At 41.0% G+C, this 24,622-nt stretch overlaps 1 protein-coding gene across 5 annotated transcripts in view; it reads left to right on the top strand.

The window, feature by feature from the left end:
- LOC127358299 (ephrin type-A receptor 7-like) overlaps nt 1-24,622 on the top strand; it is a 140,468-nt gene that overhangs the window by 75,988 nt on the left and 39,858 nt on the right. For all 5 annotated transcript variants that reach the window (XM_051391284.1, XM_051391283.1, XM_051391282.1 and 2 more), the window contains exons 4-5: nt 15,890-16,045; nt 20,787-21,116. In XM_051391284.1, the coding sequence (XP_051247244.1) occupies nt 15,890-16,045; nt 20,787-21,116 (486 nt within the window). The remainder of the gene's footprint in view (nt 1-15,889; nt 16,046-20,786; nt 21,117-24,622) is intronic.

The raw sequence follows: 24,622 nt of genomic DNA, 5'->3' as shown, positions 1-24,622 counted from the left end.
AACATCCGAATAATTGCACAGTTTAAATAATTCTCAAAAGGTTTATTTTCCCTGCCTGAGTTCTTTTCATTTAGTCGCACCATTTGTACAACAATATCAAAAACTCAATAATGAGATTGTGTACTACATTTATGATCCAGTTCTTTTGTCCTGTGTACAGAAATATCCCAGAGTAAATAACTGGAAAGCATGGTGATGGATCAATACTACATACAGTTTTGGTTGTATGGAAAACAAGGACTTGAACTGTATAATAATCACTGCAGCCTTTTTTTTACAGCAGTGCCCCCACAGTGAGCCTTAGTTATAAATACAGAGAGGGGGGTTTATATTGAACCACTACATACACGCACAAACACACACAGACACACCTACACTCAGTCCACTTCGGCTCGCCTTCCAGCAATAGAGAGCTCCAAGTGAGGAGTGTGTCAGCCAACAGGAAAGGAGAGATTGAGTGAAAAGAAAGCCCAACAAATGCAAAGGGAGGGATGGTGCTACAGCGCTTCAGGGGAAGGACAAATCAATACACTCGCACACATAACACTCCCACACAACAGCCAAATAACACTCCTAGTTTGTCTTGCCTTCTCCCTCCGTGACCTATGTCATCTTTACGCACTGTGTGGAAGAGTTTATTCTTGTTTTGCAAAATTACGGAGTTTTAAACAATAGTTTCTGTAAATTTGTTTACAGAACCTCTGTCTGCTTTCTGACTATTAAAAAGCTTTTTTATTAGCTTGCAAGTTTCTTGAAGGACTCATTTTATTTTTTTCCCAAAGCCTTTCTGTCTCAAATTGATACTTCAGATCTGTTGTGCACTCGGTTTGCTTGGAGTAATAGGTATTTGGTTACAGCAGCACATATAATAAAGCTAGATGTGCATGTTTAAGTTTTGTACTGTTTTAGCTCCAGTCGTGGCCAATGGCTTGTTGCTAAGTAACTTGACTCTACACCAGCTTTTATTTTGATAATTGGCCTCTTCTCTCACAGTGCCAGTAGCAAGGCAGCCAGAGAAGAACTTTGAGTCTTCCTGCAAACGCATCTGAATCTGTCCAAGTCTTAAGAAAATTGCTTTACAATGCTCCCCCATTCCAAAGGCCTCTCCAAATGTGTCCAAACATGTGGCCTTGTTTTGCCCAAATTTGACAGACACAACTGGCGTATCCTCTGAAGCTCTCAGTATCCCACTGTCCATTTTGCACTTTTAACTGTTTTAATGATGCATTCACGCAGCCCTCATCAATTCACAAACTCAGGAAATGTGCCTAAGGTTCCAGATATATGCCTTCAGTCATTTATGCATAAAAGCATTAGCCCATGCCAATGATTATTTACCTCACTGAAGGCTGTTAACAATGCAAGCCTGGTAGAAACTTTGCTGCTAGGTGTCGTTAGCAGTAATCATGTACAGTAATGGTAGTTAAATGGAAAAACTAATGTGAATCTGGCATGTTGCTAGTCAGTTCTCTGTCACAGCTCATACAGAATGCCCTAATGTCATTATAGTTTCCTGTTTCTGGTATGTAATATTTTGTCATTTTTAGTTTAAGTTCATTGCAAGATTTTTTCTTTGCTCCTATTAACCATGATAGACAACTTTAATACAGACAACATCTCTTTATAATGAAGCAAAGCAGAGGCAGTGGAGGAGCACTTGACCAACTTAGCAAAATCAGCAGCAACATGGATGTGCAGCAGGAACAAGTGGGAAACAGGCCAGTTTAACTGGACCGCCTAGTGTCAGTGTTTGATTGTAACTGGTGCTGATAGCCGCTGTGGTGTGAATGTCTGCCTGTTGTACCCGAATCATGACAAGCACTGTGGCTGTCTGTTCAGTCGATTTTAACATCAGCCTGTGCCTCTAAGTCACTGGTTTGCCTGACAAGTCTTATTTACCAGCTCTATATGTTTAACTTACTGTAAGTGCACAGCTCTGTTTATTTCCCGTAGTCTCTGAAATGCTTAAACTGGGGTATTAGGCATTTGTGGGTCTTAATTAGGAGCTAATGAATCCGATAGTGTTTATTCATATTTATTATGGATCACCCTAAGGCTTTGCGCTGGCAAAATAACAGGAATAAAATACAGAAAGCTAAATTTGGGGGCTTGGCTTAACATGTCTTTTAAAGACCCAAAAAGAGAGAAAACCTTTGATGCACAAGGTGTCCTCGCTGCACTGATGTTTGCTATATCCAAACTTGTATACTTTCCTTTCGACTGTTCACCCCCCATTTTTAAGTACAATCTGACTGTGCAGTGAGTTTCGAGCCACCTGTTTGTCTACTTCTCCTACTTGTTTCAAGCTGAAACTCACCACGGCTCTCTGCCTGTATTAGACAATTGTTGGTGACAACATAAAGTGAGGCAGTAAATAGCACAGTAAAGTGGGTCTCGGAACGTCTGTTGCATCTGCTTGTGCAGCGTGATTCTTTTTAGTTGCTCTCTGCTCTGTTTGAACAGTTGGTTTGACGCAGTAAGGCCTCTTTTAAGCACAGATTGTTAGCATCGCTCTGCTCTACGAATAGCTTGCTGTGTCGGATGCACTCTGCCCGCCTGAGACCTTTTGTGGATGAGGATACACACACGTAAACACACACGCACGCACGCACGCACGCACGCACACACACACACACACACACACACACACACACACACACACACACACACACACAAAGCTGGAAGTTAACACATACACGTACCGTTGCATTCACACAGAAATGCACACATGCGATGTAATGCTTCTTGAGTCACTTTACTTGATGACTCACTGTCTGGTTCAGTCTGTCTCCGCATGCCACAGCGTCTGGACCATAATTCCTAGCTGAGACCTTGGTATTTTCTGAGAGTTGTGTGTATGCATGTGTACGTGCGTGCCTACATGCCAGAAGGAAGGTGGCACACAGAATATAGTGAAAACCCTTTCAAGCAGCAATAAACAAACAGTCATTCATAGATTCATATTAGATGACTGTTCTCTGTCAACTTCTTAAGAAATGGTTGGAGGGTTCAGAATAGAGGATGTTGTGACAGATTTGTTTAGAAAATAGTTGCAGTCAGGGGAAATGGACAAAATGCAAATTGAGGTATGAAAATACAAACAGAAACAAAAGTGAACGTGGTGGACCGAGAATATTGTAAAATAGAAAAAAGATTTAACTTTCTCTCTTGTCTTACGCCCTTCATCCCTTCTTTTTTCCGTCCCTTAATTGCTTGACTTCTATCCCCCGACTCGTCGTGACGCCATCTTGCATGTCTTAATTAAACGGCTGCTTAGAAGGAGGAAGGCACTGAGTGAATGAGGGGATGCAGGGCGGAGGATTTGGGGGTGGGAAGGGATGGGTGGTGGGGATTAATGAAAGAAGAGTCCGTTAATTACACAACAAGGTCAAGGCCGCTTTACCTTCACAGCTTAATTGTGGCCCCTGATTGTGTTGCACGGGCTCATTTTTAATTCAAACAGCAGGCGGACTAAACTATGTTAATTGTCTGTGTTGTGTGTGTGCATGTGCATTTATGCAGTGTGTGTAACATGCGGTGTATTTTATTACACTGCATCAATGCATCAGCTCTCCCTTGAAAGTAGGATTTCAGGGCAGGGTTACATTGTTTGAAGAAAGGATGGGTGCATAAGTATGTTAGTGTGTTATACTTGTATCTATATATGTTTATATATAAACAGTCTTATACAAACACCAATTCTGAATAAATTATATAAATAAATAATAATAAATTAGAATAAAGATTTTTTTTGTTGGTTTTATTGATAGAGACAGCTGTAGATGGACAGGAAAGGTGGGTGGAGAGAGAAGGGATGACACGCAGCAAAGGGCTGCAGGTAGGATTCGAACCCGGGCCGCTGCAGCAACTCCATATATGGGTCTCCAGCTCTACTGACTGAGCTAACCAGGCGCCCTAATTCTAAATAAATTCTGATAAAAATCTGATTTTAGAAATACCATTCGCAGTGCAAACACTGCGATTTAACTTTTACCTTTCTCAGAGGGGCTCCGGTGCATAATCAGTGGCTCATTTCCACCCCTTCATTTTTCAGCAAATTTTTTATTACAGGAAGCAATTTCTGAGCTGTGATTGTCGCAGGAAGACCTTGTTGACTGTAAGCTGCTGTGATCACTGCAAAAACACAGCAAGAGGCACAGCAATTTTAAGATGCTGGTAGACATAACATCCTGGAAATCAGTTTAAATTGATGCTCTTTTTAAAGAATTGCAGCATTATTTCACTAAAAGTCAGAACCCCCCCCCGGAAGTTATGAGCCTTCCACATGCTTAATGCATATGTTGTCCATGTTTATGTATGTGTGTTTTGATCCCTAACATAGAGCTCAGCCGTTAAACCCAGTGGGGGGTGGGAAGGGTAGGAGGATCAGCCCACCTCATCCATCTCCTTGATAGACCAACTGTTCCTCATCACATGGGGTCTTGTGCGCGCGCACACACACACCCACGCACACACACACACACACACACACACACACACACACACACACACACACACAAACATCCGGATGCTGTCTACACACTTTTCAAAAACATTTTAACTGTCGTATGCTGTGACCGTGACTCCCCCCACCAGTGAAAACACTTAATCAGCCTTATGGTCCAAGTGACCCCCTACCACTATCTCCATCCATCTCTGCACCCGTTCAGCTTTTTAATAACTTTGGATCAGGGCGCTGGATCTCAAAAGTCACAAGGAATGAGCGATGAGGAAGGGATTAGGTTTGCCTTAGATGGTCAGCTGAACATGGGACTTTACTGTGTAGGAATCATACAAATTTGAGTCAGACATTGACGTTTTACAGCAGTAAAGATGTGTGAGTCTTTCTGCCTTTTTATTGGGAAAATACATTCTTTTGATTTGCAAATTATATTGAATAAGATGCATCGAGAAATGGGGATCTACATCATATATTGCTTCAGGATCAGTACATTGCTTTAAAGCATTTTAATATAAGGTTGTCGATACTACTTGACACCTATAGAGCAAAACCTGCTTTTTGGAAAACCAAGCACAATTCCTTCCAAATGACTTGTTTGTGTGTGACAGACAGAAAAGGAAAAAAATATATATTGATTTGCAGCTCTCCTGGGACTCTATGAACATTGAGATTTGACTTAATGGCCTTGGTTCATACATACAGGTCAGCTGTAAAATGAGCTGAATCAGTGAGGCTTTCATTGGTTATGCTATTGTGTTATACAGACAGAACAGAGCAATAAAGAAGTGAGTTGAATGCTCACACTGTCAAGATAATGAGAAAAATGAACACCTGTATGATGTAACACAATGCAATACAATAGCTCTGCATTAAATTCTGCCTTCAGTCTTTGTTGACAGCAGCTATTTGTCTTGACTGGTGCGTTTTGAAGCTGCCCTTTGTAGTTGTGCATAGAAAACATCATATTAAAAGGTGTTTCTAATATGTTGTCTGCTTAATTTACATATTTGGAAGAGAGAAAATCATAGAAACACCTTGCAAAATAATGCAAACCAGTAGAACAACATAATGTGCAAAAACATTACCACATTGGCAAATGAACACCTCCCTTGAACAAAAATACAATTTGTAAGTTTCATGAGGTTGTATTTATTACAGGACTGCTGTGCTGGAGTGGATTACAATGTACAATGGCTTCTATTATTAGCAGATGGTTGTTCCCTCTCAACAGAATCTGTCATGAGACAAATGTTTGCAACTAAAATATGCACCTCTAATCCCCTTGCTGCAATCCATGCGCAAGCACACTTTTTTCATTCACACACATTAGGCACTAATATGTTGTAATAGATGCACACCTCGATCATATAGGCACTCATAAATATAATTGCACTGCATAAGCACACAGAGATATGCACCTTTCTCTATCGTAGTCCCCTCTAAGTGACTCTAATAGGTGTGTCTTCCAGGGTTGAAGAGCTATCTGATTACCCTTGACCTACTCTTGTTTAACAATTGGACAAGATACTAGATTGAATGAACTGCTCTACATTTTTTTTCTCTCCGTTCTCCTCTTCCGTGCTGTATTTAAGGATATGCAGCAGCGCTCATCCATCTGCACTCTTGGGAATCAAATTTATCAGGCAGATTTGTCTATATCTGGGTCACAGACTTTATGAAAATGGCTGATTCGGATAAGGCAAAGGAAAATGGAATGTCATTAGTAGGCGAGGCTCATTCAAGTTCACATCCCAGATTTGAATAGCTGATTCAAAAGAATCAAATGAAATCTGTGTGTCACAACAGACTGCAGGCTGAAGATTATGCCTGTTAATTTCCATAACCAGGCCATATTCAACACACACACACCCACACACAAATGAGGGGTCTGCAAGTAAACAAAAACTCTCTTCTACTCTCCATATCTTCTCTAATGCTTCCACCAGTGAATGTGATTAGCTTCCTGTTGCATATATTATTAAATGTTTCGGAAATGTAAGATCTAGGCGTATGTGTCACAGCGAATTATGATCTGAATCGACTGCAGGATTACTCACTGTTTTCTTTGTCTGAGGGCTCTCGTTTTTATTTCAGTTTCCAACATAAATGCACAAATATTGACAGCCTTTTCACTCAGTACTTTTTCCTGACTCTGAGGATGCTATATACAGCGTATTCACGGTGCAGACATACTGTAGACATGTACTTGATGCATTTTTATACATGAAAAATTGGAAGTAGTGAAGAATGACATTACATATTGCCGTTGCAAATGGGGAGAGATGTAAGTGTCTGAAAGGCTGCTGTGTGTATAACCTTCAGCAGCATTACCAATCAATATTACTTCTCTTACCTAAGCTTATCTTCACTCTCAGTTTGAAGGTGGAATTGTGTTTTAGTGAAGTATGACAGCCAGGAGACATGGCACACGTACACGCAAACACACACACACGCAGCACAACAGCATGACTGTTGAAAAAGAGCAGAACATTGAATCTCATTTTGCGAGCGCTCCAGCTGAAATTGCCTGACATTCACATGCAAACATGTTTGCTGACTTGCAGCTGAAGGGGTTATAATGTAAATGACTGGGACACTCCCAGCTATTGCTCAAATGCACACGCCCAAACATACACACACACAAAATATATTACCCTTATATTAAATGAACCAGTCGTCTGTTGCAAGCTGCTTTCCATGCAGGCTGTGCATGTTGCAGAGAGGAGTGTGTGTCCATCTAGATGTGATGGTGGTGACAATGATGATAATGGGTATCGGTGGGACGTGAAGGCTGAGAGCCTGCAGGCCACCTTGCAAGGCTTGACCGATCGGTGTTAAAAAAATGTCTGTTCATCTTTCTCCCAAATCTCTTTTCTTTTGTTCTTCTTCTGTGTCTGTCAGAAGAGTTATTTCTTATCAGTCCATTTCACAGTGTGGTTTCAAATTCTTAGACAGCAATGTGTCTGCGAATGCACATTAGCATTTTGAGACATGCCCCTCCTTGTGTATGTGTATGTGTGTTTGTGTGTGCTAGTGGCTAGCCTGCAACCTAAATGTGTTTGCATGCAGGTGCCATGTTACTAGGATGGTCATGGACAATGATAAATGCCTGTGTGGTTGAGCTAAATAGAAGCCATCAATCACACACGGGGAAACAAAAACGGCACACACTTCAGCACAGTGACTGATCCCACAGTCAGGGTCACATGATTATGGCGAGGTTTGACGATGTGAAAATTAGGCTGTAAAGCACGAGACCAGAGTTTGATGATGTCACAGTGAAGGTATAAGGCTGGAGGCCTGAGCTGATGATGTCTCTGATGTTTTTTCTTCTTTCTATATAAAGGTCCAGTTTATAACATTTAGGAGGATTTATTGGCAGAAATGGAATATAATATTTTAGGTATGTTTTCATTAGTTTATAAGAAAGAAAATAAGAATCATGTTGTGTTTCTGTTTCCTTTTGAATTAGCAATTTTTATCTACAGAGGGAGCGGGTCCTCTTCTGCAGAGTATGCCATGTTGAACTGCCAAACCAAACACTGGCTCTAGATAGTGCCTTTTGTGTTTTCCTTTAGTTTTGCGGCCATCATTTCTTCTCCTGCCTTCAATCTAATACAATAGGGGTGAATGGAATTTCATTTTCTATCGCTGAAAGCCATTGAACAGTCATATTTGTTTTGGGTTACTTGAATGTGAAGGTTGTTCCAAGTGGTCTCAAAGGCATGGTATGTGACTCTCTGTAAAACCCATGCATTTGATGAAAACAACAAAAAAAGAACAGGATAATGGGCAGGAGACAAACAATTCAGCCAAAAGTTCAATCGCCCAAACAATATATGTGTTTATCACAGCTCATTCTGGATAAGAACAACAGCTAAATACCTGACATGTAAATGTGTATTCATTTGTGTGTCTGTGAGACGGGTAAGGGAGAGGAGGAGGCGATAATATCCTGAAATTGTTTCCTCTCAGTCTTTTGTTCCACAGCCTCTGACAAATCCTGTGAAAATGATAGCTGGAGCAAAAGAAGGGATAGCGAATAATAGACAAAAAGGGACGGTGGGTGGGAGAGAGCAAACATGATACAAGGGGGCAGGGGGCAGTGCAGGGGAGGGGGCAGCATGTGGCAGGGAGCAGAGCTGATAGCAGTCAAGAGCTTTTTGAGAAGATGAGATAGGAGAAAGGTAAACGTCAGAGTGACACGGGTATTAGAGGGAACGGTGAAAACATTGGAAAAGAATAAGAAGAGGCTCTGTCAACAGTCAGTCACTGACTTCTGTGTGTATGTGCTTGTGTATGTTGCATTTTGTATAATGTCAGCGGCTCAGCTTAGTGAGTCAGTGTGTGTTCATAAATACAGATATCCTCCGTCCATCTGTCTCCTTTAATCATGTGTACACATAAAAGCAAACACTTTTGTTTATTTTTATATTCATATGAGACATACTGTATTTTTCTATTTGTTTTGTGTCATACCATTTTAATATCTCGTTTAACATGGGGATTACAATACACACCATAATGCCAGCTCATGAAGATTGACTGCAGTTCATCCAGTCCAGTCCTGTCCATCCATTGCAATATTTAGATGTAGGCCTAAGTGATGTATTAATGCAAGTGATGAATCTCAGCCGTGTTGGGCTATATCTAGGTTATGCATGTGTTTGAGTATGCCTATATACCAGACCGAGTGTGAGTAGATTTGTGTTTGAACCTCTCCTGGTTCAGGTGTACAAATGTGTGTGTTTCTCTGTCTGGATGGTTGCCTGTCTGTTCCTTTCTGCACTTTCTGTCTGACATAAACAGTACAGACCTGGCACTTCGGTGCAGTGATGTAACACAACAGCTCTTTGTTGTGTCTGTTTTGTGATTTTTACCATTCTGGTGCTGGTAAATGTTCTGTGTCTAAGTGTGTGCCTGTGAGACAGCCAGTGAATGGATCTGTGGGTGTTTACATTCATGCAAGTGTATGAAATCGTGTGGTGGAATTTGTATGTGTATGCATTCGGCGTGTCTTTGTTGGCAAAATTAGACATGTCTCCAGCATAAAGCTCGTACACAGCACCGTTGACATTAATACCCCTGGCGGCATTGTTCGCTAGTTATCCTCCTGTGTTCTCTGTGTGATGTCAGTCTGTGGTAACCAGGGCAGAACAGAGAATAAAATGATAAAGCAAAGCATTGACCTGAATGGCATGGCTCAGAGCTTTCTCCCCGATTACACTGTGAGGCAGCAGACAGTCAGTGGGTAGACTTGAATGAGGTCTTTACTTTGAGCTGATAACAGGGATTTATGCTGTAATTCAGGGCTTGGTCATATCTTCAAAGCAGCTAGACGCACAGACAGGTTATGACACTGCATGTAGCGCAAGAGAAAATTGTTGTCTCCAAAGAACAGACCATGGAAAGTGTCATGAAATTGCTTTTATCATCAGTCACTTAATGTCAGCCTGTAACACTAGAAAACCAAAGCCTGATTACTGAAGTTGTGGTACTTAACTGCCAATAAACTATAGTGACTTGGAAAAAAAATTCACCGTTTTTTACAGAGCCTGTGAGGTGTCAGAGAAAAACAAATCTCAATTTCATAATTCACGCTCTTGAATTAGTAATTTGTGTTCTCGATTTAATCATTTGTACACACAGATTACTTAATTTGTGCTCTTGATTTAATATTGTTTTTGGCATGAGACAGCCACTTTCAAGTGCTGTCTCTCCCTCTGTTGCTGCCGAAACAAAGCCACCCCTTAATGAAGAATGTAGATTACCTGTATAGGTTAACTGCTGACTCCGTACACAGGACAATGTCTTAACATAAGGCTTTTTTCAGTTCTACATTGGTCCATAAATATTACAGTATAAAAGCCAGAATATTATATTTCAAACCCCCCTGAGCCTTATTAATAATTAAGCAGTTAACCTATACAGCTCCTGCATATTTTTCATTAAAGAGTGGCTCCACCTTGATAAAGAACTTTGAATGTTTAATTTTGTATTTCTATAGAAAATAGCCCATGCACTTGCATCAGGGAACTCTGAAGACAGACACATTTTCATAATGGGGAGAGAGAGGGGAACCATTCAGCTCCAGACATTTCATTTAGTGCCACCACTTCAGGTTGAGTTTATAGCAAACAATTATTCAACAGTTATTAGACTGGCTTGCTATGAAATTTGTCAACAGACATTCATGTTTGGCTCAGGATGAATTGGAACTTTTTTTTTGTAACTGTCCAATACTTTTTATGATTATATTTGACTAAACTAATGATATTCCCATCATGCACGCATCGTGTACTTTGTGTTGCCAAGATGGTGACAATGGTAAATATCATAACTGCTAAACAGCATATTAGCATGCTGACATCTATGCCTATAAGCCTGACAGAGCATGGCTGTAGACAATTCGTCTTGTTGGTACATTTTGTTGCTGTACATAAGAATATTTTAAAGCTTTTTATATATCATATTAGAAAACCCCCACATATATTACACCTAATACACACATTCTGCCACTGTGTCACTGACGTTTGCTTGATCAATAGAGAGAACAGTATATGTGTCATGACCAAGGTGCTTTACCAGCTGTTTCTGGGGAAAGAGATAGCGTTTCCATTCATTGTTCGACCTCCACCGCTAGTCTGGGGATTCACACTGGCAACCCTCCAAGCCCATTTCCCTAAGCTCCAGGATATTCAAAATCTATTTTACATTTGGGCTTGAGTTAATATCTTTAAACATTTTGTTCTGGTCCAGCATGATCCAAATCCCATTCTCTTCGGCCAAAGTCCCTTTATTTACTAAATACTGGCTTTTTTGGAGGGGGGGCTGGTGTCATGCTGTTAAATTTCAGTCTACTTTCAACTCGTCGACCTCACTCAGCCTATCTGGTTACCATAACACTCTTTCACAATTTTATTATTTGATCCAGCCTGAAACACTTTATCGTACCAATCAGTCATTTCTCTCCAACCCGCCTACCTGTCTGACCTGGTGTTTTGTGTGTGTGTGTGTGTGTGTGTGTGTGTGTGTGTGTGTGTGTGTGTGTGTGTGTGTGTGCGTGTGTGCGTGTGCGTGTGTGTGTGTGTGTGTAGAGAAGACCTTCAAAACTGTTTGATGGTAATGAGAATTCATTTTGTGGGCGTTAAAGCTGCCTACCAGCAAAAAGAATTAGCATCAGAATCAGCATCAGCCACACAGAGGGCACCAATCTGAATTAAAGCTCTTTGAATTATTGATTTCCACCTGCTGGAATCACATCCCATCTCCTCTGTATCTCTCTTTCATCCCATCACTTCAGTTCCTCTCATTTTTTCCATATGTTGTATCATATCACACTGAGAAAAACTGTAACCAGTGTGTTTTGGTTGTGGATGTACAAAACTTAAGTTTTGAGCCTATTTGTGTTTATTCTTCAGCGGATGTGTGTGCATCACAGTGGGAGTTTAGCTGTGTGTGTGTGTGTGTGTGTGTGTGTGTGTGTGTGTGTGTGTGTGTGTGTGTGTGTGTGTGTGTGTGTGCCATGTCTAACACAGACCTCTTTTAGTGTTATTAATATTAATTAATGTGTGCTGTCAAGGAGGCAAAGAAACAATTCATTGCTCACATTTATTGTATTAAGTGCTTCATGATTTATTAATGGGCATGTTTAAGGTTAGAGCAAAGAAAGGGAAGGGAAAATAAGAGAGAAGGGCAAGCTATAAATTGATTCCTCCCACAAAGACAAAAGTCTATTAAAGTAATTTGTGAGCCTATTGAAATGTGGATTCGTTGGCCTTTAAGCTTTTTATTCATTAGATGGTGAAGCTGTCGGCATATCTCAAAAGTGTCATTTTGATCATGAATATTTTATTTTCATTTATCTGATTAGATGGATACCAAGGTTTGCTTTCATATTTTTCTTTTTATCCTCCCACCCACAGGCTCTTAGCAAGCAGACATACTGAACAATGCTACTGTTGCATATATTCCCACTATAGATGACCTCACTGTCACTGCTTCTTTCAGTGTTTCTCATCTGTATGCATTACGTGTCAGTGCTTATCTTTTTTTTTTCCTACCCCTGTCTATCTGTCAAGCTGAAGGATTCCACTCTTCCTTCCTGTTTAATGTCCTTTCTTTGTACAGTACACAGTCTACCGTCTTTCTGTCTCTCACACACCATCTGTCTGTCTGTTGGTGTCTCTGTCTCTGTCTTAACTATCTCTCACAGCAGTTGGTCTCCTGCCTCATCCTCCACCTCACCCTCCATTATAGGACTTGGCATGTCGCTGCATATCTATATCATTATACCTTGAAGAAATGTGTGTGTGTGTGTGTGTGTGTGTGTGTGTGTGTGTGTGTGTGTGTGTGTGTGTGTGCGCGTGTATACATGTGCTACCATGTTCCATTTAATCGAGGTTCCCTGTTGGCACATAGGACAAATTGATCAGTTGGTTTGCCAGCTGTCCTGGCAGATCTCTCCTTCTGTCTCTCTATTTCTCTAACCATCCCCTCTCCCTTTCTCTCCCTGACGCTCTCATTTCCAGTATAACTTGTATACCTTCGCTATGAAAAGGCAAAGGGACGAAAAGGAAAAAAAAAGTCTTCTAATGACTGGAGTGGTCTTCTTTACAAGCATCTTCTGTGTGTATCACTGTTTGATGCATTTTACAGATTCCACATTCTCCCATTGGCAGATGGCTGCTGGCCCATTTTGACTGATGTGACCTTTCCTGGCATTGGCTGTTGGCGTGCCTTCGAATGATGCCTTGCTGTGGAGAATGATGGGCAGCGTGCAAATCCAGCTCCTTTTGTTATCTGAGCTGCACATATTGTCTTGATACACCCCTATCATTAGACGCACATTTCCAAGGTGGGCTGGCAGAATGTGTATCCACGCTGAATTGAAGAGATAAGTCAGGATTGCAGCCAGCCACGAATATGGCTAGCCTGCTTTTAAGCATGATTGGTGGAAAATGCGAAACCCATTTCTGTTCTCATAGATCTATGCATAATTTTGCCTTGATTCGGGTGCTATTCACGCTTGATGTCCTTGGCTTGGTGAGGGAAGGATAGTGGCACCATGGTCAGGAACAAAGAAAGTCTACTCCAGAGCAGCTTGACAGGGTGTGTGTGTGTGTTTCTGTTGTGTCCCCATGCTTCGCTGTGCTGTGAGCTGAAAGCGAGAGGCTTTTCTCTGTGTAATGACAGATATTAGAAAGTCGATTACAAGGTTCTTACAGCCTTGGATACGCATACTCACAGGCATACACACATGTGCACAGAAGCAAAACACACTCGCATGCACACTCACTCTAGTGTGAGCCAGGAGAGGCTGACGGGGCCTGCTAATCGTTGTGTGATGGCAGGCCTTTTGTGCGTGTGTATGTTTTGTTAGAGTGGCTGAGTAAAAGAGGTGGGATAGCCCCTTCGTTATTGTGCATGTGTCTTGATGAACTTTCATAAGCCAAAAGCATTCTGGGACAGCTTTGTGTGTGTCTTTGCACCTGCTGTGTGCGCCTCTACTTGCCTGTCTCACATACAGACCTGTCGTCTCCTCTCTGCCTAATTGACTGCATTCTAGTGTGACACATTGCCGGAGGTGGGAGAGATGCTCTGGCGTCTTACTCCACAAAACTTCACTCACTATTTAGCTGAATTCCAGACCTCTAATCGGTCTGCCATTGCTCTCATGAGTGGCTTGTTCTAAAGATGGATAAATAACCAAGCCAATGACAGCCTTTAACCGTGGCAATAAAGATGGTGACTAAGATGTGAGACAAACAGTTATCTTGAACTTGGTTAATTACCGTTCTAAATCTCATGATACACATAACATGCCATACAGAACCACAGAATATACATTTAACATGTTTGTGATCTAATTATTTAAAAACATGTTTCAACCTTGAATAAATCTAATTGATTGCTTTAATGATTTGTCTTAATGTCATTAAACAGTATTCTCTTTTTTTTTTGGTAAGTGTCCAATAGTGAGACACAGAAAAACAATGGGTTTTGTACTTTGGATATCAATTATTTTGTATATCAGGGAACTTCATTGTGCATTGTCACTTATTCAACCAGCAAATCAGTTGCTTCTCCCACAGACAAGACCTAACAAGAAGCCATGACTGGATAATGAAGTGGTAACGAAATGCCCATTCAGTCTGAATATCACCCTATCCTTCTAGCCACTCAAACCTCAGGCGCTAATGCATGGGAAAGAAAGCCTGTTGGAGGATGTGTTTCTAATTGGAGGAGGGAGAGTTAAACAGAGTGATTATCCCGAGAGAAGAACGGAAAAAAAGGTAGAAAGCAGAACAGAGAAGAAAAACAAAGCAATAAAGAGTGGGGAAGGGTTAAGAAAGACGGATGTATTAGGAGAATTGGAAGAGAGTAGAGGAGAGAAAGGAAAAGAGGGAGAGAGCATACCAGAGCTGTTAAAGTAGACCCGCTGTTTCGAATACAGTCTCAGAAGAGAAGAGACCGGAGCATCGAGCGGTAGCTGGCTCCCTGATTTCACACCCATTATCACCTGCTACAAAGCCACAGCAAGTGGAAAATGAAACTGCATAGAGGGAGAGTGTAAAATAACCTGTTTTTATTCTCTGTGTGTTTGTGAGCGCATGTTTTACGCCCCGCCCTATTGTCACACATGCATTGATAAGCTTCTGTTACATGGTGTGTATTCTTGTGTGCTGCACGTGTAAGGGTCATGGGTGTTTATCAACCTCACCCACATTCTCACCTTTCGTTGTCTCTCTCTTGTGTACAGTAGTTGGGCGTCGCAGACTGTAGAGGGAGGTATTTGGGGGAAAAAAGTAAAATAATGTGGCAAATGTGGAAAATGACGAGAAAATTAAGTTTCGGGGGGTTTACAGCTGGGAGCCTGCACATTGCCTTGGCTTGTTTTCATTTGCCTAGCTGGATCAATCCAGTAGCAGCCTTTGATGCCATTTGCCAAGGCCACTGATCACACGTAATGTGAGAATTGTGTTTGTCAGATGGATTAAGCCAAAGTCCCCTCTACTTTTCTCCCTTTATCATACATATTATATTGTCTGTACTTTCCTGCAATTTCACTTGCTTTCTATTTTTTCTCCTTTCATACTTAATTTTCTCTCTTGAAAGCGAGATTACAGCTTTTTTTTTGTACGGCTTTAAAATGTTGCTGTGCTTAGTGGAATACTGAAGTCTCCATGCAAAGAAGAGGAAATGTTGTGTGTGATTTTTGAAACATCCCCTCGGTAGAAATATCTCACAGGTTTTAAATTTATTTTACATAACAATGTGTGATTTATGTATTCATCCCCCAGTGCTCAATTCTCTTAAAATATGGCTCTCAATGGGATTTCCCTTGTTAAGATAAAGGAAAGCAGGAATTATTAAATACACTTTCTTGGACATATTTAAATGTGCTGTATGTGTGTTCTTTTCCAGCATGTCCCCCTGGCTCCTACAAGATGTCCTCCAGGCAGCAGGAGTGTTTTCCCTGCCCAGCCAACAGTGTGGCAGAGGAGGAAGGGTCTGTGGTGTGCGTGTGTGAGGAAGACCACTTCAGAACCCCCCTGGACACTCCCTCAGCACCTTGCACAAGTAAGATTATGTGTGTATTTGTGTGTCCTCTAAAACTGCACCTTTTTCTTTACTAGTGACTGTCACACCAAATAACTCAATTGCTATATTATATGCATTAAGTGAGCAATTTCACATTTTTAAGCCCATCATCATCACACCCACCCATTCAGCCTTTCATATATCTGCTCTTTCTGCCTTTTTATCCTTAAAGACCACTTTGACCCTGTGGTTCAACCCGTCCTTCACCCTGCTTCCTTTCATCCACCTCCCCCTTTTTTCATCTCATAACCTCTTTGTCTGACCCGCGCCCACCTCTCCCCAGTTTCTGTCTCACCATCCATCCTCATTCCCCCGTCTCCTGCTCTTCCTCATCACCCCATTTCCATATCCCATCTCCCCCAACCTTCACCTCCCCTTCACCCTATACCCCTCCTCTAGTATTGCATTCCTGTCATGTAGAAAAATCCACCCAAAGACATGTTAGCTTTATCTTTTAATCATCCCAGATTGTTGACCCATAATCTGCCCCAAAACAGGATCCGTGCCTTGAGCTGTGAGAGAAAGTTGTGAGGTTGTCAGAGTTGTAAGAGTTTTTACAGAAACAAGCTGAAAGCTACAAAGACGTGAATGCTCAAACAAACTTTTTTTCTTTTCTTATTTCCCCCGATAACATCAGTAAACATAGAACATTTGCTGTTTTATTTGCTAGAGACTAAGTAGGGATTTATTTTGAATCAACAGTTTTGATGTAGTACATTTTAAGGGTAAATTCAATTCTTGTTTGACCAAATTTGTAGACATGGTCTTCCACAGAGAAATCACATTATGATCATTCACATTTTTTTATTTTTTAAGGTGGACCTTCCCCCCTTCTGACCTGTGCTTATACCCTCTTATATGTCATCTAATAGTATACACCGCAGCCATTTTCTCTGCCTCTTAACCTTTTTCACTTTTATCACCGATACATCCTTCATCCCTCCTTCTAACATTAGGTTCCCATTATGCATTCGTCCAAAAAGCCCATCATCCCATTTCTCCATTTTTTTGTTTAACCTTGCACATTCTCTCCATATTCCTCCGCCTTTTCCTGTACATTACAGATCCATTTTCTGCTGTACATCCATTATCCACCCCATTCACCGGACCACCCCATCTTTTTCTACCCCCTCCACTCTTTTCCTTTTGACCCCTGAACACACATTTCCCTCCATTCTCTCTGTCTGTCTTCTTAACTCAGCCACTCATCACTCTTCCTTCTGCCAACCGCTTCTTCACATTTTCCTTCCTCTTCATCCTTTCATCCATGCGTGTTATCACCCCATTCTTCTTCCCTCTGTCAAACTGAAATCTCATCCCTCTATCCTCAAGCGACAAACTCTATAATCTCATCCCCACTGTCCACGCATTATCCGTTCATCCCTCACCTCTTACCTTTTCTCACCCCTTCTCACATACCGAATACCATTCTTCTCCAATAAAGATGCAGTATAAGGCCAATAAGACAAAGACTATACAGGGTAGGCCTATTGATTCCTGCATGGCGAACAGCCTATTGATATAGCTTAGTAATTAGATGGAGGAATAATGGGCTCTGTATCCCGAGAGTACTCAGAGCCATAAAACCTTAGGGTCACAAGGGGTGTGGGTTTGTATACATACACATTCACTTGTGTGTATATATGTATATATATATATATGTGTGTGTAAGTGTGTGGTCATACTAGCTTTTATGCTAACTGCAATGGAGGGATGTAATTACACTATTGATCGCTGAGCTCTCTGATCCCTGTGCGATAACATTTATAGCAGCCTAATGACCACATTAATTACGCTATTGATTTGGTAATTATGATCATCCCCAGATTCAGCTAATCCACCGCATGGTACGGACGGAGAAAGCAAGAGAAAGAGAGGCATTGAATGACGAATCAAGAATTATAAGTATAAAAGAAAAAAAGGGAGATTTTGCCAGATGAATGAAGGTTTGAAATGCGCACCTTATTATCTCAGCAATTAAAGAATAATACCAGTGTAATTTTATTCCTTTCCTTTTGCCATTAATGCCTGTGAAGTCTAACCCTAATGTGTTTACCACACTTATAAGCTACTGCAGTCTCTTTGAAATAATAGACTCGTCACTGTTTTACAAACCTTTTTGAAGCAGGTGAAAAAAACACATGGCTACATTATTTCTAACAAGATTCATCTTGTAGAACTTCCTGACATATAATTACCCGTGTTAATGACGATTATTTGCAAAATTTACATCATAGCACACTGTTAAATGTTCCCTGGTGGCTGTGAAGAGGAAGAGAAAAACTTTGGAAGCAGTGAAAGGAAATGTTTCTTTGTATTCAGTTTTGGCAGAGTGGGACTACTGCTGACAGGACTGCAATGTCGATGACTAACATAATAACTAAAATAAAAAATATCTTACAGTAATGCATAATGTTTGCCAATGTGTGTCTCTGCAAATGGATTTTTGAAAACAGTCGGGAACCCATGACTTCCAGGAGGAAGGATAAAGTTGCAGCATAACCGTTTTAACTTCTAACTTGGGGAAATGCATACAGACAATGTAGACTTTTCATGGAGCTCAATGGCAATAGTGTAAAACGACTCCAAAAACATCAAGAGCAAGCTTGGATCTGCTTCGGGACATCTTAAACTTGATTAGAATCACAACATATCTGTGATCTAATTCTCTTTCTAATTCTCTTCTCTTCTCTTTTCTAAGAGGGGAGAGTGTATCATGTATATTAAGCTATCTCAATGAATCCATCTTGATCATTACACAAACACTAAAACATCATTATATAGCTCACTCGGGATGGGAACCGGACTGATAATAGCTTAATATTAAATGTCAGCTAATGTGGTTAGATTCTGACTGAGGCAAGTACATCAGTGCAGACTCTTCTTAGGCTTTAATGATTGCATTGTTAAAACAACATCAAGAAGTTTTGATTTGCTATGATACAGTATCTTGGAGCAGATGGAGACAGATGGAGAGTGGAAGAGGGCAAAAGGCAAGAAAGAGAGGAGCAAGGGAGTTGGGGAGGTCAAGTTTTAATAAGCAGCACTCAGATTCAAATATGATAAGAGGAAAAATGGAAGCTTTAAGAAAAAAAAAAGGGAGTGCAAGGCCCAGAAAGCAAGAAAGTAGAGAGGGATGTGAATAAAAGGCCCAGCTGTGTCTACATCAAATGTGTGTATGTGTGTTTGTGTGTGTTCACACACTCTGAATGCTCTCTGGGCTTATGTAACTCTGTGCTCCATGTGTGTCTGGGAGCGGGACGCAGCTGTGGTGTGTGTGACGTGTTTGACAGCACGCACAGAGCAGCACACCTTCACTTATTCATTACACAGCACATGCACACACATCCAGGGACACATACAAAATTCATGGCCTTTAATGGACCTAAGCTCTAGTCAGCCCCCACTGTGCAAAGACCTGCAGGAAAAGGCACAGGTCAGTCAGGACACTGACTTAGTGATGAGATACAGTCCTCTAGCCTGACATTTTACAGCAATTTAAATCCTGGACTGAATATTTTAATTTTAGCTTCTTTTTTTTTGTCATGTGTGATTTTAAACACGTCAGGTTTTAAAGTCTGATGCATCAAGACAGTCTAAAGGCAGATGATGTAATTTTTCCTCCAGATTTCATTGGCTTTGACAACTTAAGTGTAATGAAGAGATGCATTACCATCTACACACCAGCACAAATTTTGACATACACAGCTGGCAGCTCAAACTTGTGATGCATCTGGCTTATCAAATCAGATTCGTGGCCTTCTCTATGGCAACTCACCTTTATTTACTGATGGTAAGTGGAGGATTTGTACCACGCAGCACTGGTGACATCAGTACATAATGGACAAACTCGTTATCCGTGCTTGTGCATGCACATTTTCATATAACAGGCAGTGTCATTGATAAGCCAATAAAACCAACACATTTTTTTAGCCCTGGTTTTATTGCCAAGTGTTTTTCCTATCTGACTGCATCATCAATAATCCCTGCTCCAATTCAATCCAATAAATGTTTATTTTGACTCCCACTGGTAAACCATAATAATGCCATATATACTAGTGTATCGCAGCAACAAGTCCACATTTTCAATTGCTTATTCCCATTACGGTCAAATGGTTCTCATGAAACCAATTTCATAACACCAAATCCTGGATAAAACAGGATTATCATAGCATGATGTGCAAACTGAGCTCATGCAATCACACCATAATACCCAATGCACCTAGACCATCAGTCATGTGAAAATGTTTAAGCTTGAGCTTCATGATGTTTGAGCTGTCTCTTTCTACACCATGCAGGTAGCATGCTACAGTGAAACATGGTATTGCTTTTATTCACTCAGGGAAGTTTTATAGAAAAACCCTTTTTCTATAAATGCTCAACAACACATTTACAGTTTCAATAAGTGGACACTACAAGGTAGTCTTTGAGGTCTTTTCTTGGGAGTGAATAATGCTGCTGCTGGGATCCCTCCAGTGTGTTTATTAGGCATTGCTTTGCATTTCTTGGTGTAGTGGCATGATTAGAAAAAATGACATCCTTTGCATAACAATTACAGAACCGAGGATGTGTTTGATTAAGTATTGATGTTTACAAAGGAGGGAATGCATACAGTCTATTCCCCTCTCTGTTTCTTTGTTTGTTTTCAGAAAAGACTAAGACATTCTTTAAGGTTCAAACAATAAACCAAAATGCCATTTTCTTACTCCTTCCTCTCCAGGGCCCCCCTCCCCACCTCGCGACTTGGTCTGCACTCTGAAGCAGTCCACTCTGATCTTGGAGTGGGCCGCCCCATCCGACACGGGAGGCAGGGCAGATCTGACCTACAGTGTGGGGTGCCGGAGGTGTGTCGGGAGGCAGTGCGAGCCATGCGGGGCAAGTATTGGCTTTGTGCCGCAGCAGGTGGGCCTGACGGAAAGAACGGTGACTGTGGTCAATCTCCTCCCCAACACCAACTATACGTTTACCGTAGAAGCCTTGAATGGTGTGTCAGAGCTGCTGCCCAACAAGAGGTTCTACACCCAGGTCAACGTGTCAACAAGTCTGCCTGGTGAGTACCAGTTTGATCTTTTGGTCTCTGAAATATTTAGAAACAGCAGCATGTGTTTCTCAATTTGAATATTACACAGTAAGTCCAGGAGGATCATGCTGATTTGACTGAATTTGCAGGAGCTTTTCCAAATGGTGAAAGTTGCAGTAATATTTGTGTTATTTTGCTATATATTGTGCTAATATTGGCTGTGGGGAAAAGATTATCTTCACAACTGGGTCTGATTCTTACAGGATGTAATCTTTTGTAATCAGTTTACTACAAGGCAGCCTAAAAAATAGCCTTAAAACTAAATTTGTTCTAAGCTTTTGTTTCATAAAAGCACATTAATTTCTTATAACAGTAGTGGAGGCAGTCGTCAATTCAGCAAGGGTGGGCTGCTTATGCCTACACACACGCGCCCATGAAGTATATGCATATATATTCACACACGTAGGCATATGTACACTTGCCAGGGCCGTCTATGTCTCTGTTCATAAATAGATTTATTTACACTTTCATACACACAGTGACCTTTTGAATACGCTTGTAATTTATGTAGATTCTGAACATGCATTCAGCAACATACAGTACTGTACTGGCATTCAAAACCAAATGTGCATCCAGTAGTGATTTTTATTTGTGTTTCTGCTCATAGCAACACAGACTCTTTCCTCATACTGACAGTGTGCCCCGTCACTGCAGACGGAGCAAAAAGTCTTGCTGGTGGAGGTGATCTCATTTTCATCAGCAGAAGCCTTTCAGCAGGCCATTAGCCAGGGGCTTGAAAAAAAGCACTTTGCAAAGTAGCCCTGTCAACCAGCTCTGCAACGACACCATTTGAAGGAGCTCAAGTGTGAAGAGACCGAACACACACACACACACACACACACACACACACACACACACACACTAAAAAAAGTGTACAAGAACACATTCTTGGCTTGAACGCTTAAAATCACTCTCTAATACACAAATGCATACATACATTTACCTGTCATACCTACTGTGCATATTTTTTGAAAAATGTACTCTGTTTTGTTTGTAAATCCTTTATTTGTAAATGCTGAAAGAAATATTATTGGGAAGCATAATGAAGCCAATGTAGTATGAAGGCAGAACCACTGAAGGGTGCTGCACAAGGAAGCAGGTGATGGAGAAACAATGAGAAAGTGAAAATGGCAGAGTGTGTTTTTGCCACTAATTGGAAATTAGCTTAGAGAAATGTGCTGCATAATGAATGGAGAACTGTTAGTCATATGTGAGTACTGAGATGGCAGCAGCACTCAGCATGGGTCTCTGCCTAGTTTCAAGTGAGCTATAACAGTTTGCTTGTGATAGCAAAAGCCCTCTCTTGTGCCTTTCTATATACAAAGAGAACAGCTTTAAGTAGATTGATAAAAGTATTTCGAATGAATGTGTGTGCTTTTCCGTGGCCCAGATTCTCATGTTGATCAACTGTAATGTTATGTAAGAGGAACATCTGGACATCTGGATCTGGACCACATAGAGGCTAAAGGACAGCTTTATGTGTGTGTAGTATGCACCGGATCTCTTTGAGACTGCAGTATGTTCCTAGTACGGTCATAGAGTAGTTCTGCCCCCCTTTTTATTCCTAACACCTTTTAGCATGCTTGCATTAAACTAATGGTATTTGATGTTACTTATGGTCAACTTGAAGCTGCATTAAGCAACATTTGACCACTCGTGAGCAGAAAGACAAACAGCTCAGACATACAGACTACCAACGCAAGAAGTTGTTGTAGCAAACATTTGCCATCTTACACATCCAGCAGACACAGAATATCAAATATCACCTGACCCCTTTATCAGTTGAATTCTATGATAGAGTGGCTGACACTCACATGGTTAACAAGTCACAACTTAGCCGTCTTCACTCCCCTAAAGGGATTTAGCTAGCCAAAAACCCTAAGCTACAAGGTTAGGAGACGGTATATCAGAAATGGCTAAACCTGTGGTGATTATTTTTCCCGTCCCTGCAGTTCTTTCAACCTTTCTCCCCTTTATCTCCCCTTACCTGTCGGTCTGTCTTGTCAGCAGTTGCCATGTCGTTGATTTGTGGTTATTATGGGGTATTAGGGTGTGAGTTGTCCTGCTCACGGTGTCATCTAGAGGGATTGGACAAGGGGTTAGGGGAGTGTGTTTGCAGGGGTTTCAGAAGACTTTCTGTGTCAGGGAGGATTTAGACTGACATTTGATGTGTGTGTGTAAAAAATGGCCTGATTTTGCAATGTGCTTTAGAATTACTTCCCATGTGTCTTGTCTTACCTCTTCTGACTTTAGTCGCATGTCAGCTTTTGTTCAAAGACCTGTGGTTTTTACGCCTGACCAACAGAGCATGGATCAGATCAACAGCTAACTAACTAAAGATCGCCTAAACCCTCTTGCTTGCTGCCTGCTCTCCTCAGTGGACAACTCTCCCTCAGGGTCAAGTCTGTATAGAGTTGAATGTCTGCTTTCACATGAGCTTGGGCTGGAGGAACGCAGTAGGATTAAGAACCTACCTAGTTATATCAGACATTGGATATATTTTCAGTAATGCTGGTGGAAATGGTCTTCAATATGAGACAAAATTAAAACTTCAGATAGATATATGAATTATATTATTATTATTATTATTATTATTATTATAGATTGTATTATTATTACCAGGTTTCACCAAACCTGCAAATGAATTGTCTTCCAGTAAACTGTATCCCGGAAAATATGGTACTAAATTAAAGTTTCAGATGAGTTAGTCTTGCTCTCTTTCTCTTGCAAAGTCATGTCGTCAGTTAGAGTTTTTTCTTTTTTTTAGCATCAGTAAAAAGAAAAAAAAATGGCATGTCTAATCCATATCTGATCCATAAAAAATTAAGACACTACTAATTACTCTGAAGTCTTATGTTTCAGCATTTGGTATCTGCAACCATGGGAGACAAACAAAACTATCAGGGAAACAGAGAAAAGACCCTTACCTTTTTTGCCCACTTTTAGCATCTACTGCCTAAAACTAAATCCATATGGACTTTATTTTTGCTACAGGTCCTGTCCAAAAGATTTTGTTCAAAAGATTGTGGGGGTGTGAGGGATCAGGGTGCTGTCGGCACTGTGAAGTGAGGTAGCTCATCTGCAGGAGCAGGAAGTAATGGTCAGAATGTGCAGCCAGGTCAGGTACAGAATTGAAAAAGACATTCCTGCATAGACCTCAACCTTGTGTCCATACACGTGCGTGCACCTCCACACCGAGACTTTACACCATCAAAACTCGCTGACCTTTATAAATAGTGCAGCAGGGATTTGGAACAAAGCTCACACATACTAGCACACATGCATGCACGCACACATGCACGCCTACACTCACTTTCCCTTTCCCTCTTGCTACCTCATCATCTCTTTATTACTTTTCGCTTCCTTTTTTTACCTCCTACTCCCCCTCTGTATCCCAATCTCTTCTTTTTTTACCTTTCTCATTTCCCCCCACCTTATCCTTTCCTGCTCTTTCCCATAAATTCACTATTCTTAGA

Source organism: Dicentrarchus labrax, unplaced genomic scaffold (assembly GCF_905237075.1).
Source record: "Dicentrarchus labrax unplaced genomic scaffold, dlabrax2021, whole genome shotgun sequence".
Lineage (NCBI taxonomy): Eukaryota > Metazoa > Chordata > Actinopteri > Moronidae > Dicentrarchus > Dicentrarchus labrax.
This window is presented reverse-complemented; position numbering and strand designations above follow the sequence as displayed.